Source organism: Polypterus senegalus, chromosome 6 (genome assembly GCF_016835505.1).
Source record: "Polypterus senegalus isolate Bchr_013 chromosome 6, ASM1683550v1, whole genome shotgun sequence".
NCBI lineage: Eukaryota > Metazoa > Chordata > Cladistia > Polypteriformes > Polypteridae > Polypterus > Polypterus senegalus.
The window spans coordinates 190297801-190316980 of NC_053159.1; the positions used below are offsets into that span (position 1 = coordinate 190297801).

A 19180-nucleotide genomic window follows, 5' to 3' on the forward strand; every position below is an offset into this window, starting at 1 on the left:
ATCAGTCTGGTGGAGCCTGGCTGTTCATTTTTTTTTTGTTGTTAGCCTTAAGGGAGTTTGTAATTCAACTGTATGACACACTGGTGAGGCGTCATCTGGAGTAGCTTGTACAGTTTTGGTTTTCACCCCATTGGGGATTAATACAGTGTACCAAATATTACACAAAAGACATAATAGTGCAAGAAAACGTCTAGAGGAGAGCATCCATGTAGGATGATTTAGGACCATGGAGAGCATCTGAGGTGGAAAATGGAGAATAAGAGGTGACATGAAGGATGGGTGTTCATGTGTTGTGAGGTTGTGTAGCTTCCCGGTGTGTGGCGGTTGAATCAAGGGAGCCCGTCCTGAAGCTGTATAATGACTAGTTGGGGTCGGTCCCCTGAGGACTTCTGTTTGGAGGTTTAGTCTTCATATTACAATAAAGGTGAAGCCACAACAGAGGAAGACCAGCAGAGAGCAACTGAGGAGGAAGGAGCTGAATCAAATGGGCAATAAGAAGTGACATAAGTGAAAGGTTTACCATTATGAAGGAGATGAGTTGAGTGAATCACAGCAGTTAATTGTTAATGTTGCCGGTTATATGGAGGTTCTAGTGCAGCCGTATGACACGCTGGGTGAGGCCTCATCTGGAGTATTGGGTCCAGTTGTGGTCTCCATATCACAATAAAGACAAAGCAGCGCTTGGGAAGGTCCAAAGGAGAGCAGCTCAGCTCAGCTAATTCAGGACCATGGAGAGCAACCAAGTAGGAGAATCAGATTAAGAAAAGGAGGAGACTGAAGGGCTTAAAGTTCTACCTGCTTAAGGCTAGCAACAAAGAAGAGCACAACATACATAGATAGTGTTCAGTTTATTTATTTAGTGTTGCTAAAATACATATAAGTAATAAAAACACATTAAAAAAATAATACATTAGAGTTATGGAAAATGACGAGACGTGACAGACAATAAGCCTAAGCCAAGGAGCGCAGCCTAAGGGCCGATTTATACTTCACGTTCAGAACGCGTACACGCCCGCATTATGGCTGCCACTCGTTCCCAGCATTCATTTCACGCATCCTCTGAGCAGGTCCTCAGAAATTACCGCGACGCGTGCGCGAATTGCAGTACCAGCAAAAAGTCGGGGGACGCAGTTTGCTAAAAGTTGGAACGTGACGTCAGAGTCTCCGTTTACTATCTACATGTGACAGCAAGCCTCTATGGAGATCCTTCAGGGGTCGATGTGCGCGCTTTGCTGTTTGATGAATGGTTCAAAGTGGTGACGCAAAATGCCAACATACAGATGCATTCGTGGTGCTTTTATATTCAAGCGTCGCATATTCCCGATCGTAATGACACCAAAAATTTTAAAAGTCTCACATACCATCTTTTATGCCGTCTTTTTTATTTTTGCAACTTAACAACAGCAACATAGTGTATAGCGTTATATTTGAGCCACTGAGAAAAAAAATAAAGGACACGGTGAAAACATGTATTTTGTGATTAAAGTGGAAAGTTCAGCTATAATCTCGAAATGTCCACTTAGTAAAGTAAACCTCGTAGTTTACTTTATCATTAAAGCAGACAGTCGTAAACGTCATCCCAGTTTTTAATCGCTACAAGCTTCTTGGACCTGACAGCAGCGGAAAGCAGCAATAGATCAGCACACAGAACAAATTAAATGTATGATAGTCCAACTCTCTGCACATTTAGAATCTTTAGATTTATACTTGATATCACTTTTAATGATGAAATGCATTAAAGTGTGTACCGTATATCTTCCAATAGTAGCCCCGGCATTTATTCAAAAAATTATTCGGACGGCCCGGCATTTAAAAGAGACCGGCTATTATTCGCCTCGCAGATGGAATGGTGACGGGTAAACGGGGTTCATTTGGCAGTAAAATACGGTATGGTACCATATTTACGGTCACAAAATGTAGGCAACAAAACCGGATGAACATTTCAGGATTTAATGAAATTATCAGTACAGCAGTACGGTCTTATTAAAGCAGTATACAGTACGGTACTACCGTAAGCATGAAAAACAGGTATGGTAGACGTCAACTTTCATGCCAATGATGCCACCAGCACTGGCCTGCACCAGTCCGAATTTCGCACAAAAGCACTCATCAACAACAACAACATAATAAATTTCTATAGCACATTTTCATACAAACAGTAGCTCAAAGTGCTTTACATAATAAAGAATAGAAAAATAAGAGACACAGTAAGAAAACAAAATAAATCAACATTAATTAACATCAAATAAAAGTAAGGTCCAATGGCCAGGGGGGACAGAAAAAACAAAAAAAAACTCCAGATGGCTGGAGAAAAAAATAAAATCTGTAGGGATTCCAGACCATGAGACCGCCCAATCCCCTCTGGGCATTCTACCTAACATAAATGAAACAGTCCTCTTTGGATTTAGGGTTCTCACGGAAGGGCTTGATGATGATGATGGTCACGTAGACTTCTGCCTTTAAATCCATCCATCGTTGCTGGAGCATCAGCCCGACAAGTCCCCTGCGGAACATAAGGAAATGCAATAAGCTCCAAACTATACATATACGTATACATTACGACATGAGACTGGATAAGATACAATAAAGTACAGTATTTACCATCTACTCGTCGTCTGAATAGGTAATGATTGCTTCGTTATTTACGAGTTCTTCATCTTCCACTTCTTGTGATGGCAATACAGGTACTCCCATTGCTTGTTGTCGTGCAGTAATCAGTTTTATCAGGATGAACGTGTCGAAGATGGCATTTTCATGTTCTTCCCGCCACCTCTGCCCTCCCTGTGGGGTTATGATTGACGTGGAGACGAAAGGGCAAAATGTACACAAAGAAACTTCTTTTTGACTTTCTCGCTTCCTCGATAGCATCCGACGACAAAACATTTTTGACACGAAAAGGTACTTACCGTATGATTCACTGCAGGAGGGCGGTAGCCCAGGTGGTACGAAAAGAGGATTATCGCACGAAAAAGGCGGTGGGTCATTGGAGATCGGCGTTTACTACAGACCTGCGCTTAAAGGAGACCGGCGTCTATTTGTCGCGACATCTCTTCAAACCCGCCGTTTATTGGAAACGGGCGTCAATAAGAACAACAACAACAACATTTATTTCTATAGCACATTTTCATACAAACAGTAACTCAAAGTGCTTTACATAATAAAGAATAGAAAAATAAAAGACACAGTAAGAAAACAAAATAAATCAACATTAATTAACATCGAATAAGAGTAAGGTCCAATGGCCAGGGGGGACAGAAAAAACAAAAAAAACTCCAGACGGCTGGAGAAAAAATAAAATAAAAATAAAAAGCTGGCCACTACTAGAAGATATACGGTATGTTACATTTTACATATAATTTCGTTTAAATAATGACACATGGGGGTGTCACGGTGATGGAGCGATAGCACTGCTGTCTCACAGGGAGTTATGTTGCTGGTATTTCCTGCTTGTATTCCACACTGTGCTCTGGTTTCCTTCCAAAGATATGCAGATTTGGGGATTTGGTGCCGCTAAAATGACGCCAATGTATGTGTGTCTTTGTATTCACCTTGCGATGAGCTGAGGCCTCGTCAAGGGACTGTTTCTCACTCGTGCCAAATGCTTGCTGGAATGGAGACATGCCTGGATTAATGGATTTAATCAATAAACATTCACAACACAGAGAAGCCGAACATGTTCTCACCGTGATAATATCTCGCACTGCCACCTGGTGGATTCCTCCAGATTTACATAAAGTACGCGCGCAAGTATGAACACTACAACGTTTGCGTAGCAAGCAGTTGAAGCAAATGGAGATGAAGAGCTGACCTGACCTGACTTGATGAAGGGATTGAGTGCAGTGGATCCCAGCTTGTTCCTTTATAATAAAATCTTCAACAAGAACACCAGGGCACAGTTGGCAACTTGTGAAGGGCAGATTTCACTCAAATTTTAGAATGTCTGTCTTCACATGAAGAGCCACAGACACACAGAATGAGTGGCCAAGAAGTTTTTGGTGGTGGGGAAAAATAATAACAACATTTATTTCTTTAGCACATTTTCATACAAACAATGCAGCTCAAAGTGCTTTACATGATGAAGAAAGAGAAAAAAGACAAAATCCATCCAACCATCCATCCATTATCCAAACCTATCCTAATCCTAACTACAGGGTCATGGGAAAAAGACAAAATAAGTAAGAAAATAAAATGAGGGAATACTAATTTAGAATAAAGTAAGGTCCGATGGCCAGGGAGGACAGAATAAACATAACTCCAGACGGCTGGAGAAAAAAAAATAAAATCTGCAAGGGGTCGCATGGCGCATTCAAGAAGGTGGACCGGTTTGTTTCAGACAGGCGTGGCTACCACAGTAGGTGCTTTGCACATTATATGCGAACCTGCCGAAAAATGGCTGCACGATCATCTCCAGCAAAACAATAAAACATATTAGTGATGACAAAAGAACCAGGCCCAGCAGTAAAATGAATGATCAAGTCAAAAATTCTCAGGACTTGTGGACTTTGTACAGTTGGAGTTGCCTGGTTAAGTTAAGCTCGTATTTAATTGTCACACTTGAGTATTTTTCTGTGCTTATATCTATTTATGTTTTATAACATATTGTATCCTCTCTCCACAGAAAGAGCTATGCAATATGATCCTGGACTGCTGTGCTCAGCAGAGGACGTACGAGAAGTTTTTTGGCCTACTAGCAGAGGTGAGTGTCGCTGAACTCCCATAATCCCATTCACGTTTTCCGCGAGGTGCTAATTTAAGAGCCAGGCAGCCTTTTCTTCAATTTGGGCTGAAAATTTCAGTTGGCACCGAAGGCCTGAGGACTTGAGCAAGCATGTCGGCCAAAATAGTGCACTGGATTGGTGGCTTTGCTGCGTGCCATTAGTCAGACTCCTGCTAACCGTCACGGCTTTTCTGTTTTTGTGTACAGCGATTCTGTAAGCTGAAAAATGAATACAGGGAGAGCTTTGAAGCAATTTTCAAAGAACAGTACGACACGATTCACCGCCTGGAAACCAATAAGCTGAGGAACGTCGCCAGGATGTTTGCACATCTGTTCTACACAGATTCTCTCTTCTGGCACGTAAGTATCTGGACACAGTTAAATCGCTGCAAAAAAAATAAAACTAAAAAGTAAAGCCAAGAAGATTCTTGCACTTGTTAAAGAGCTGCATGTGGGCAGCTGAGGGATTCTGGGAGCAGTGCCCAAGTGGTGGCGGCAGCGTAATAAATTTAAGTGTTTGGTGCTCTATGAAGGTGATAATAATAGAAAACGTGGGGGGGAGCTTTAAGATCCTGGCGCACCCTTTAGGGTGGGGGCTGCTATGTCCCACACATTAATGCCTGGGATTGACTGCACTACAAGCTGTAGGCAGTCCATTTTCATGAGCAGCCTTCCTGCCTAGATACACCTTTGTGTCCTGTGTGGGCTGCTCAGAGGCATAGGTGGGCTTGTCTAAAACCTTGGCTTTGTCCCAACATGTAGGTGACTGTGGTCCATACAGGATGGGTGAGATGTGGCCCTACATGAGGCGACCATGGAAAAGAATTGAAGGGTTTATGCAACATTCTCATCATCTAAGCCTGGGGTGTCAAAATCATGTTTCTGGTGGGCTGCAGGGTCTGCAGGTTTTTGTTCCAGCCACTTTCTTGGCTAATTATTGATACTAATGAAGCATACACTGCATTGGTTTGAATTGAATTGCATTTTATTTGTTTTAATAAGGAGGTACAGAGCTGGCTGATGGACTTGACTGGCCTCCTGTCATTTGTCAGACTCTCATCTGTCCACATTCTGAACCCTTTACGCCAGTCGAGGGTCACAGAGTGGGTGGCTATCACACAGACTGTTGTTATCAGCTTTGTATCGTGTGTTTCCAGCTGGATGCATTTTGTCCAGTTTATGGTCCAACTGTCCAGGTGTGATTTTGCCCTGTGGCCGCTTGTCTTCCCTAACTCTAACCCTGTCTGATCATTGCAGTCCCCCTGTGACATTTCTGCACCAATAAATGACCAATTCTACATTCTGAGCAGCCCTGCTCTGGCGTCTCCGGTAAATGTCTGGAAATACATGAAGATTCTCCGCTAGCCTAGGCAATCTTAGATGAGTCCAGCAGACGCCACTGGCAAGGAATCACTAGGGGTCTCGCCCAACTTCATTTTGTATCCTGATACAAAGAAAGGTCATTCGCAAATTACAGTGGGTTGAAAAAGTATTCAACCCCCTAGACAAAGTTTACATTTCCTGTAACATTTTTCTTTGAAAATTTCATAGTGTTACATATAAATGAAGGCCTCTTGGAAAATAAATTTTCACTAAAAAATCCTGAAAATCAATTTATACTGCAGCGATAAAGAACATATCAGTGAAATCTGCTGTTAAATAAATATTAATAAGTACAGTAGAACCTCTGGTCACGATCATTTCTGAACACGTACATATCGGGTTATGACCAAAACGTTTGCCAAAATTTTGCATCTGTTCACGACCACACGCTCCGGTGGCGAACAAAAACACTGGCGGCCAGTTTCCCTACGCACGTTCGTACGCGCCAATGATTTTCCATTCTCTGTTTCCCATTTTCTTTTGTTTGCGTATACTGGGCCTAACAAAGCAGCTGATGCTGCAAAAGGAGTTGCAATGTTCATCAAGCAGAGGCCTCAAGTGCTGTTGCTAGTGTGGCGGAACGAGCAGCACTTTGCAGGGGATAGCATAAGCGAGGCAATCATACGCGAGAAAGCCAGGAAGATTCATGGCGATTTGCTGAAAAAAAAAATCCTTCTTTGAGTGGCGAAGATGAGGCATTTAAAGCCAGAAGAGGATGGTCTGAAAAGTTTTGCAAGAGAAGTGGCATTTCATTTTTTTTTCCCCTGTGCTTAAAACTCATTAAAAAAAAGCGTTTACAGCTGAGCCTAAGGGTCTCACGCAAACTCTTACAATGTTAGTTTTCTGTGTTGTTCAAGGGTTTCTCAGTGTTGTGCAATGTTTTTACATTTAGTTTACTGTTAAACTGTGCATTCTATGGCATAATTAACTATTTTTGTACTTAAAAAAATATATATTTACATACAGTTTGTACGGTCTGGAGCAGACTGATTGTATTTACATATAATCTTATGGGGAAATTACGTTTGGGTCGCGTCCAGAGTTTTGGAACGAATCACGGTCGTGACCAGAGGTACCACTGTATTCAAGCCCTAATAGCTTGGAGACTGTGTGATTGTTAACAATGCCATAAAGGGAATGAAAGCAATCAAGCCATGAATCCTCTAGCATGTTGACGGGTCTCGAAGTGGTTGTATAGGCCAGTTCTTAGGAAATCAGTGGCTCAAAAACTGACAAAAATGAGGACAAGGGAACTTTGGAATGACTTGAGACGCACTGGGATTACAAAGTTTAAAGATGGCAGTGGTGCTCATCCAAGTTTCCCTTACTGAGCACGCAGCCCTTGTGACTTGTACTGCAGTTTGCAGGTTCTCACATTACACAGCGGCAGTCCTGCTGGGAATCGTTTTTGAAATGCTGGTAGCGCCTACACACATGAACCATGGGCCACTGCTTTTCCACTTGAGGCTGAGCTAGCAGTCCTCTTGTTTTCTGCTGCAATGGGGAGGTCCTCACATGACACAGCAGCGGCTTCTCTCTCGGCCTCGCTGCTCCTCACGAAACGGTCCTCAGCTTGAAATGTAAGTAGTTCCTACACTCGTCAACCAGTGGCCTCTGACTTTAATGTGGATACTTTTCCAGTTGAGGAATAGAAGGACCTGCTCCCCCACCTCTCCATGGCTCCCACCCCAGCCGGCTGAGCTAGCAGTCCTCTTGACCTCTACTGCAACAGGGAGGTTCTTATGTCACAAAGCGGCAGGCTGTCTGTTATACTCCGTTTGTTATAATATACAGTCCCGATCAAAAGTTTAAGACCACTTGAAAAAAATTATATTTTGCATGGTTGGATCTTAACAAGGTTCCAAGTAGAGCTTCAACATGCAACAAGAAGAAATGGGAGTGAGACAAAACATTTTTTGAGCATGCAATTTAATGAAAACAACGATTAAACTGAAACAGGCTGTTTTACAGCTGATCAAAAGTTTAGGACCACACCTCCAAAAAAACCCGTAAACCCCCCCAAAACAGAAATCAAACTTCCAAACATGAACTCAGTACTGAGTAGCTCCACCGTTATTGTTGATCACTTCAAAAATTTGTTGCGGCATGCTTGATGCAAGTGTTTCCATGAGGTGAGTTGGAACATTTCTCCAAGTGGTGAAGACGGCCACACGAAGGGCATCTACTGTTTGGAACTGTTGTCCATTTTTGTAAACTTCCCTTGCCATCCATCCCCAAAGGTTCTCAATTGGATTTAGATCAGGGGAACAAGCAGGATGGGCCAAAAGTGTGATGTTATTCTCCTGGAAGAAGTCCATTGTGTACTGTAGCGTTGTCCTGTTGAAAAACCCAGACGAGGGCCCTCAGTCATGAGGAATGCTCTCTGCAACATCTGGACATAGCCAGCGGCCGTTTGACGCCCCTGCACTTCCTGAAGCTCCATTGTTCCACTGAAGAAAAAAGCACCCCAGACCATTATGGTGCCCCTTCCACTGTGGCGCGTAGAAAACATCTCAGGTGGGATCTGCTTCTCATGCCAGTAACGTTGGAAACCATCAGGACCATCAAGGTTACATTTTTCCTCATCAGAGAATAAAACTTTCTTCCACCTTTGAATGTCCCGTGTTTGGTGCTCTCTTGCAAAGTCCAAACGAGCAGTTCTGTGGCGTTCAAGGAGACGAGGTCTTTGAAGACGTTTTTTGTTTTTGAAGCCCTTCAGTCTCAGATGCCATCTGATGGTTATGGGGCTGCAGTCAGCACCAGTAACGGCCATAATTTGGGTCGAGTATCGCCCAGTGTCTTGACGGACAGCCCATTGGATCCTCCGGCTCAGTGCTGGTGACATTTTTTTTGGGTCTTCCACTTGAATTTTTGGTTCCATAACCCTCAGGATCATTTAAGAAATTCCAAATGACTGTCTTACTGCGTCCCACCTCGGCAGCAATGGCGCGCTGTGAGAGACCCTGCTTATGCAGTTCAACAACCCGACCACGTTCAAAAAGGGAGAGTTTTTTTTGCCTTTGCCATCAGAACGTGTGACTACCTGACAGAAAATGACAATGAATCCACATCTTTGCACAGATTTGGCCTTTTAAAGGCATGTGGTCCTAAACTTTTGATCAGCTGTAAAACAGCCTGTTTCAATTTAATCGTTATTTGCAATTAATTGAATGCTCAAAATATGTTTTGTCTCACTCCCATTTCTTCTTGTTGCATGTTGAAGCTCTACTTAGAACCTTGTTAAGATCCAACCATGCAAAATATGATTTTTTGCCATTTTTCAAGTGGTCTTAAACTTATGATCGGGACTGTATTAAGGTTATTGTCACTGTCTCTATGCACACTGGTATGTATTTATTGATACGGGCAGACCAAGTATGAAACACAGGGGCTCAGCATTTAGAATTGACAGCCAAGCATAGGACTAGATAGCCAAAGACAACTGGAGGATTGTATAATCAGCCTAAAAGACAGAATAGTATACTTCTGTCCTCTGTCAGCACAAAAATCTTCTTTCCTAGTTTGGAGAATGGGACAAACTGCAGTGTGAGCATTGTGCTATTCTTGTTGGAGGTGGGGTTTGTGTTTACTGTCCTTGTTTGGAGACCAGAGAGGTCCCTGCACGTGGAGAAGATGGTATAAATACATGGAATAAGCAGTCAAACCCTTTGAAGCTGTCGGGCGGAAGATTATGTCATCCGTCCGAAAAACCCTTTTAGCGTGGTGACGAAAGATGGCAGACTGCGTAGATCAAGACTCCCACACCTGATAAAGTCTGTCATAAGCTTCCCGTCTTTAATCGCATAAAAACCGTCAGTAAAGTATATTTGTTTCTCTCATGTGATTTTTGGAATGGAAGGGATATCGCCTCTTCTGTCATATTTCTATATTTTTCGGTTACTTAACATGCCGCAATGTCAAAAGAACACATTTCCGGAGGGCTAATGCCTCCTAAGGAAACACTGTCTCTCTGATTGTCTTTCTCAGCCTTGCTACCCCTTGCTCCATTGCTGAACTGATTGTCACTAATCCTTATATTTCCTTTAATTTGACCTGCGCCTTGTTTTTGTGCTGTGAGAAGCTAGCGGTCATAAACGCTGTAAAAATGTCCTTGGAATGTTCCCTCATCTCCCCATTTGCCTGTAACTTGAGCAGTCCTGAAAGAACCAATAAATGTCAATGGTGAGGATTTGCTCAGGGTCTTCGCCCCTCTCTGTTTCACATCCTCAATCAGAGAGAACGGCTTTAAACCCAAGAAGCTGCCACTCTTTCAGCTGAGCAGTAGGACAGTCCGCCCCATGCCGAGTCATGGCTTCTACTGCAGCAGGGAGGGTCTCGCATCACATCATGGCGACAGGCTCTCTCTGTCTCTCTCAGCCTCACTGCCTCTCGGTACATTTCTGCATTTCTCCATACACATTTTGACCTGATGATTGGTTAGAACAATTTTGACATGAATTGGCCATTCAGCCCAACAAGCTCATCTCTCTTACTCACTTCATTTTCTTCAAGTCAAGATCTGAAGGTCCCTGAGGTCCTGCTGCCCACTACTGTTTGGTCACCTCTTCATGTGGGGGTGGGTGGGGTGGGGACTTTCTAATGTTTGTGCAAAATTCCTCCCATACAAGCTTCCAGCTGCGTCCTCGTGTTGTTGTTGAACTCGTTTTAAAGTCACAGCCTCGATCCAATGGACTAATTCCCTTCATCATTTTAAACATTATCATCATGCTTCCTCTTAATTTCCATTTGATTCATCTGAGATTAATAATCTTCTCCAGTCTGTCCTCATAGCTCAGACCTCTCCATTCTGAAGCAGCCTAGTTGTTCTTTTCTGGACCTTCTTGACTGCAGGTTTGTCATTTTTTTTTTCTCTAAAATGGAGATCAGCTTTTACTATGAGATTGCATAAAAGTGAAGCTTTGTCCATCCATCCTCTTCCGCTTATCCGAGATCGGGTCGTGGGGGCAGTAGCTTCAGCAGAGATGCCCAGACTTCCCTCTCCACCGGCCACTTCTTCTAGCTCTTCGTTCCCAGACCAGCCGAGAGACATAGTCCCTCCAGACCATCCAGGGCCTCCTCCCGGCTAGACGTGCCCAGAACACCTCACCAGGGAGGCGCCCAGGAGTCATCCTGATCAGATGCCCGAGCCACCTCATCTGATGCCTCTCGATGCGGAGGAGTAGCGGCTCTACTCTGTGCTCCTCCCGGATGACTGAGCGTCTCACCCTATCTTTAAGGGAAAGCCCAGACACCCTGAGAAGGAAACTCATTTCAGCCGCTTGTATTCGCGATCTCGTTCTTTCGGTCACTACCCACAGCTCATGACCATAGGTTAGGGTAGGAATGTAGACCAACTGGTAAATTGAGAGCTTTGCCTTATGGCTCAGCTCCTTTTTTTTCCACGACAGACCGATACAGAGCCCTCATCACTGCGGACGCTGCACCGATCCACCTGTCGATCTCACGCTCCATTCTTCCCTCACTCGTGAACAAGACCCCGAGATACTTGAACTCCTCCACTTGGAGCAGGATCTCTCCCCCAACCCTGAGAGGGCACTCCACTCTTTTCCGGCTGAGGACCATGGTCTTGGATTTGGAAGTGCTGATTCCCATCCCGGCTGCGATCCAGAGAGAGCTGAAGATCATGGCCTGATGAAGCAAACAGGACAACATCATCTGCAAAAAGCAGCAACCCAATCCTGAGTCCACCAAACTGGACCCCCTCAATGCCCTGGCCGTGCCTAGAAATTCTGGCCATAAAAGTTATGAACAGAATCGGTGACAAACTGCAGCCCTGGCAGAGTCCAACTCTCACTGGAAACGAGTTCGACTTACTGCCGGCAATGCGGACCAAGCTCTGACACCGGTTGTACAGAGACCGAACAGCCCTTATCGTTTGTCATTGCACTTCTGTGAGTTTTTTTTTTTTTGCTCCACTTTGTCCTGTGAGAGGCTGGTGGGCATAAAGGGCATTAAAGTGAAGTTCTAGGAATAAGATAAGCATCACCTTGAGATGAGGGTAACTTCTATATTTGCTGCTCCCCCCAGATGTCAATGGTGAGGAGTCACTAAGGGGTCTCTCCACTCTCTGATTCACGTCCTCGTGCTGAGGTTGGCTGCAGATCTGGCACCTCCTTGTCAGAAGTGAATGCTTATCCAGCTTTGTGAAAGGGGTTTGCCTGTTTTTCAATTTCAAACTGTGAGGGGTCTCTTTCTCTGTCGGCCTCCCCTCCTCTCGTTTCACTCACTCAGCTAAACATCGTCCCTGAGTCCTTTAAATGACCCTGCAGCCTGCTTTAACACAGCACCAATGGGACATGCAGTAATCGAGTCATTAAAGTCTGCCATCGCTGCCACATCTCACTTTACACTTTCTCTTTTGATATAGTTATATAGTTTTATTTTGCGGGGGGTCTATAGTACACCCCTAAGCTGGCATGCCTGTTTTCTTGCAGACAAGTCCATTTTTTTTTTCTCTTAAGTCTGCAGAGCTGAGCTGAAGGTGACCTCAGTCTTTGATGGATGTTAGGTGACACTGGAGTGAAGCTCTTCCTTGTGGCTTTTTTGTTTTTTTTTTTTTTACAGGTAATGGAGTGCATAGTTATGAGTGAAGACACCACCACCTCTTCCAGCAGGATATTTGTGAAGATTCTGTTCCAGGAGCTCTGTGCCTACATGGGACTTCCGAAACTGAATGAGAGGCTGCAGGACAAGTAAGTTGAACGATTCGCCCCAAAACCAAAACCACCGAGTGACACGGCTGCTCGTTTGGCTCTGTCCAGGATGTCTGCCTGTGGCATATGCAGTTAGCAGCCCACCTGGGGTCTCCTTTATGAAACTCTGCATGGATTGAAATTGGTCTCCCCTAGACTGTTTTTTCTTTTTAACAATTTGTTCATCTTGATTTTCATTCTACTTTTCCAGGTGTGCTAATTGTTTAATTATTCCAGTTTTTACTAATTAGTGGCTCTGACGCCAAAGTAGTTGTAGCCTTTGATGATTCAGTGCTGTCTGCCCGGGTGTCTGCTCTGCTCGTTGTCCCAATGAGGGGAGCAAAAATAGAATGAAATCAACAAAAGAGAGTTGAGCAGAAATAGAACTATTTCTAAATGTCTTTTAAATGTAAAAATCGGGAGTGGTCTCCCCTCGACTTTCTTGTATACTCAGAAATGGGGATGGATATTTGAGGAGTAAACGGCAACACACTGATTATGTTTTTATATAATGTACATTAAAGATCCATCGACAACAAATCAAATCAATTAATAATATATTGAACAATTATTATAAAAGTAAAGTTGAATAAATCAGACTCTGCAGCTGCATGAAGTAAAGGTAAAGTACCACTTCCGGTTAACGGAAATTGAAAGTTGAAAGAAATCGACGTTTTGTACCTAATACTTGTATGCAAAATTTGGTTGACCCAAGTGAAAGCGTACTCAAGTTATCATGTTCACACACACATAGACATAATTCCAAAAATGGTATTTTCGGGAAAAATTTTCTAAAACATCGAGATTCATCAAAATCTCAATATCAAATTTTTGGTACAGGATTACAGTCCTTTCTGTATTCTTCGTATACGAGAAAGTAAAAATCCAGTTATAAATCACAATCATCTTGTAAACCACCATATATGGACCATACTGATGAGTGTTGTGCTGATGATGTCGTACCCTCCAGTGGACCACATGGTATCGGCTGTCTTATTTGAAGGAATGAAGGAACACCACCTCCAGCTCATCCTAGCAAAGACCGACCGACCTTGTTCTCCCATCTCATCCACCTATTCAGCACCCTACCTGTGTTCAGCTTGGGTAATTATCACTAACACATGTCAAGTTGGTACACCATCTTGGGGTGGTGATTTATGACCATCTGTCTTTCAAGGTCCATGTTGCTGTGTTCTCTGGGTCATGCAGATTCACTCTGTACAACATCAGCGAGATCAGACCATATCTGACAGAGTCTGCCACACACCTTCTGGTCCCGGCTCTGGTCTTGTCACATCTGGACTGCTGTAGCTCACTGATGGCAGGAGCAACCGGCATGTATCACCAAGCCTGAGTAGATGATTCGAAATGTTCAACCAGCTGAGGTGGGCACATGTCAGTCCTCTTTTGAGGTCACTTCATCAGCTTTCTGTAGCAGCACATATTAAGTTCAAATCCTTGGTTCTTGCCTACAGAGTAGTCAACGGGGGGTCAGCACCTGTAAATATATGGAGACACTTGTGTAGTCCTATGCTTCTCCTCGACCACTCAGATCGGCTGATGAGCGGTGTCTAGCGGTGCCACCTCTACGTGGTATCAAATCTCTTCATCTGCCACTTTTCTGTATATGGAGTTGAAAGGGTTTCCAAGTGCTTAGTAAAGTGGAATGTAAATTAGATGTTACCAGATCGCCTGCCGCCGGCTGAATGATCAAATCTCAGTATCGGATCTCAGTCCAGGCTCTTTTCAGGTGTAGTTCCTGGCTGGTGGAATGAGCTGCCCACCTCCATTCAAAACTCTTGGCTCCCTCCATGTATTCAAGAAGCGTTTGAAGACCCTCATGTTTCTGAGCAGTTAGGTTTTATAAATCCGAGAATTCTATCTTGCTGATATTTTGTTTGTGAGAACCCCTTGTCCTGTCACAGTTGTTCCTAAACAGCCCCCCGAGACTGATGTTACTCAGTTTTCTTGACCTGTTTTGTAAGTCGCTGTGGATAAAAACTTCTGCTCAATAAAGAAAAGTAATCAACGTCATACGTATGCAGTCGTGATGCTGCAGATCTTCATTGGCTGGTAGAGCAGCCCCCCCCCCATGTGACACATCCATTAATATGAGGCAGAAGTTCTCATCTCTAAATTAGAGGCACGCAAAGAACCTTTATGTGACAGCCTAAGCGCAAATGCAAATATGTTGATGGTGACATGCTACTGCTGCGTTGAACGTTGTGAGCTCCAGCCTCACCATGCCTAAAATAATAAAAGAAAGGAAAAGGGTCCGATCTCTCTGACAACAAAGCGGACCGCTGGTCACTGCCTGTGTGTGTGTGTGAATTGGGAGGAGGACAGAACACGTCTACGCTCACTGATTTCGATCTGCGAGTGGTGACTGTGATTGGAGAGGCCTTTTCATGCAGCATTCTGGCAGAGCAGACCTGACGATTGCCAGTCTCATCTTGACATCACAGATGACTGGTACGTTACAGGAGTGTCACTGCTTACGGTTGACAAAAGCAGCGCCATTCTCACTAGGTGCAGTAAATTGTCCGAATGCATTAGAAGAACCCAACACGGCTGCAAGTTGCCTTTTTATGTTGTCAAAAAGCGTTCTTTTTTTATGTTTGCACACCTACACAATATGGAAACCGGATGTAGCGCCTTGCCAGTCGTTAATGGGTTCCTGCACAGCAGGCATGACGTGTGAAGCTTGGCTGAGGTATTCCTGGGTGGTCAGCCAGTTCTCTGAGAAGATATAAACTGACAAAATGCCCAAAAACTTTTTCAGTGCAAATACGTAGATTTGTCCCTTTTAAAAGGTAAATAAATCACAGTCTGTACAGTGAAACCTCGGGACCAGAAGTAATTTCCCCCCATAGCATTGTATGTAAATACAATTAATCCGTTCCGGACCATACGTCCTATATGTAAATATATATTTTTTTAAAGATTTTTTAAGCACAGAAATAGTTAATTATACCATAGAATGCACAGTGTAATAGTAAAGTAAATGTTTACTTACTTCTTCTGGTCACTCTAGCTCCATGATTGCTCGGTTGGAGCAACCGCTTCGTTCTTCCCCACCGAGTGTCGTCCAAAACACCCCTGCTTGCGTTCTCGTGCTCTCGCTCTATCTTTCTCTCTCTCGATCGCTCGCTGCACAGGGAATGCACAGGGAGAGACTGAGCATGTGTGGAAATCATCGGCGCGTACGAACCTGAAGGGAAACTGGCTTGTTCGTCACCCGAGTGTGTGGTCGTGAACAGATGCAAAAGTTTGGCGAACTTTTTGGCCGTAACCCGATTTGTCCGTGTTCAGAGACGTTCGTGGCCCGAGGTTCCACTGTACATGATAGTCATCACTTTTGAGGTGTCATTTGTTTGTTGTGTCAACACACATCCTAACAATGACTCGGTGACATGAATTATTATACGTGTGAGCCGTCATTTAGCTCGTTTGGCTGCGTTTTCCCTGCTTGATCGAGAGTGTCACCATTTCCCGTTTTTCTCCAAACTGTTACATGCTGATGGGTCAGAATTGTCATAAATATACGCACGTAACCTTGTGTCACACATTTGCGATTAGGAGGAAGCTGAATGGACCAAGTGGAGGTAATTACCCGCCAGGCCGCCAGGGGGTGGCAAGGTGCGCTAAACCTTCTTCTGTTGTCTCTGCAGGCCACCTGTCAGGTTTTCTTTTCTAATTCCCAACGTTTGTGTGGAATGCTGCGTGCACACATTTCAAGGCTCTTTTTGTCCATACGCAAGTTTTATAAATCTGAACCGTGGGGCGTGAAGCAGCGACCTTCGGGTTATGGAGGTGGAATTTGGAGCTGTTGGCACCACACCGGGCATTAGGCTTATGGGGGGTCACTGGAATTCTGACGTGTAACATGACACCACTCTCCGCTACAGTCATTAGTCAGCAGAACTGCCTGACCTCATCTAAAGTAACGTTTTTACCACTAAATTAGAATAATAATTATAGCTTGGAATTAAGGATGCATCTGCGCTGCGACTGGGGAGTACGTTTGTGTGTTTTTAGCAAGACTGCACTTTCCTCAGAGACTTGAAATTGATTTAAAATTCTTAAGAACATTGTGATCTAAATGTTACTCTTACTGTATGAATGCATCATTATAACCTCACAGCAGCAAAGTTTAAATTATGTAATCCACCATCTAAGGTACACTGCTGGTCAAAAGTGTTAGAAATACTCAGATTTTTCAGTTTGTATGGAAATGCATGTAGCTTATTGACTTTCATGAAATCAAGGCATTGAATAAATAAACAATGGTAAATAAAACAAGTCATGGAATCATTAAGTGTGCAAAACTTTATTCAAAATTTTAGATTCATCAAAGTAGCCTGCACCTTTTAATGATGTGACAGCTGACCTGTGGCCACCCTTTGGATTGAGAATGCCAGTCACTCTGTGCCAGTCACCAGCTCTGCCTCCAGCAAAAGAACTCGAGACCACCACACTTCCTCCTCCATGTTTGACAGTCGGTGTCACACACTGAGGGACCATCATGTCACCAACTCAATGTCGTACAAACACCCGGTGTGATGAATCCCAAGATTTTAAATTTGGATTCATGGGTCCATAAGACTTTCTTCCAGTCTGCAGTAGTCCACAGCCGCTATTTCCAGGCCCTTTAAGGAATGGCTCCTCACTGCCACTCGCCCTCTCTAACCTGCAGCACAAAGTCTCCTCTTCACAGTACAAACTGACACTTACTGTTGTCGACCTGCTTTGTGAAGCTGTGAGGCGCCTGTGATCACACAAGCCGGTGACCCTCAGAAACTCGTCTTCTGATTGGCTTGTGACTTTGGCTCTGCCAGATCTCGTCCTATCAGAGTTTCTTCCAGTTTCCAATTACCCTTTGATTGTGTAGGACAACACTGGACTCTCAGACGCTGTCATTTATTTATTTATTTATTGCAATTTCTGTAAATGAAAGTCTGAGTCTTATAAGGGTCTCATTTCATTTTATTAATTGCCCTTTTCCTGCCATTCTACAGTGTAATATTGTTCCAGCTCTGCTTTAAGACTCTCAGAGGGTTTTTAAGTAATCAACAGAAGTTAGGACACCTGTTCAAATTGTCTGCTTGAAGTTGCAAGACTTCATCCATCCATCAACCCACTATATCCTAATTACAGGGTCACGGGGGTTTGCTAGAGCCAATCCCAGCCAACACAGGGCGCCAGCCCACCACAGGGCGTGCACACACAATTTAGAATCGCCAATGCACCTAACCTGCATGTCTTTGGACTGTGGGAGGAAACACACACAGACACGGGGAGAACATGCAAACTTCACACAGGGAGGACCCAGGAAGCGTAACCGGGTCTCCTTACTGCGAGGCGGCAGCACTACCCACTGCGCCACCGCGCCGGTTGAAAGCCTTCATTGGCTTGAATTGCTGCAGAACATCTGTAAGTTGTGACCTGTTAGTTGTCCCCTGAAGAAGGCCCATTTGTAATATTCAGTAGTTTCCCTTCTTTCAGTTTTTGCTCACCTAAACTTTACTGCTTACCTTTTCACCATTTTAGGTCAGTCTTTGCATTTTAACGGATTAAATTTGAAGAATAACTGGAAACACTGATGTGTTGTAAAACTTCTGACCATTAGTGTACTTTATTAACCCTTAAACCGCTATAGTCATTTTCCAATGAAATTTGCCAGCACGCCGGAGCTGATCAGTGATTGCCGTACATTTGTTGAGAAGCCAGCTCATGACCACTGGCGCCCCCTGCAGCACTGCAGTATCACTGTCCCTGGGATTCAGCCTCTGCACTAGACTGGCCAGCCAGCGTCGGCGTTGGCCTCTGTTTGCCTCTGTGCAGCCAGTTCATGCGCAGTTGGCTCGGTGACTTGTTGAATTTCATCAGTGGCGTCAGTTGCACCTTGTACATATGGTTCCAGTAGGTTTTTTTAATAGTTTTTACAGTCCATTGGCAGTGTGTAAAATTATCAGTGTTGCAGTCATTGTGATGCTCTTTACATGAAAAAAAAAAATGTGTTCCATTAAAATTTCACTTTTTCTTTGTGAATTGTGACGTTTACTTAAAAAGTGCAGTAAAAAACCAGTTGGTGTCCGTGGGTGCGTTAACCCTCAAGTATGTGGCAGTTTAAGGGTTAACACCCTCAGAGTTCAACATTGCTGAATTGATTAAGATTTGCTTCCCGGGTTCTTCCTGCGAGGAGTTTGCATGTTCTCCCCGTGTCTGCGTGGGTTTTCTCCCACAGTCCAAAGACATGCAGGTTAGGTGGATTGGCCATCCTAAATTGTCCCTGGTGTGTGCTTGGTGTGTGTGTGTGTGCCCTGTGGTGGGCTGGCGCCCTGCCTGAGGTTTGTCTCCTGCCTTG

At 44.0% G+C, this 19180-nt stretch overlaps 1 protein-coding gene across 2 annotated transcripts in view; it reads left to right on the top strand.

Annotated features, from left to right (window-relative positions):
- Positions 1-19180, top strand: part of cwc22 (CWC22 spliceosome associated protein homolog) — a 232121-nt gene that overhangs the window by 198035 nt on the left and 14906 nt on the right. For both annotated transcript variants that reach the window (XM_039757757.1, XM_039757756.1), the window contains exons 16-18: positions 4619-4696; positions 4925-5077; positions 12686-12813. In XM_039757757.1, coding sequence (XP_039613691.1) covers positions 4619-4696; positions 4925-5077; positions 12686-12813 — 359 coding nt within the window. The remainder of the gene's footprint in view (positions 1-4618; positions 4697-4924; positions 5078-12685; positions 12814-19180) is intronic.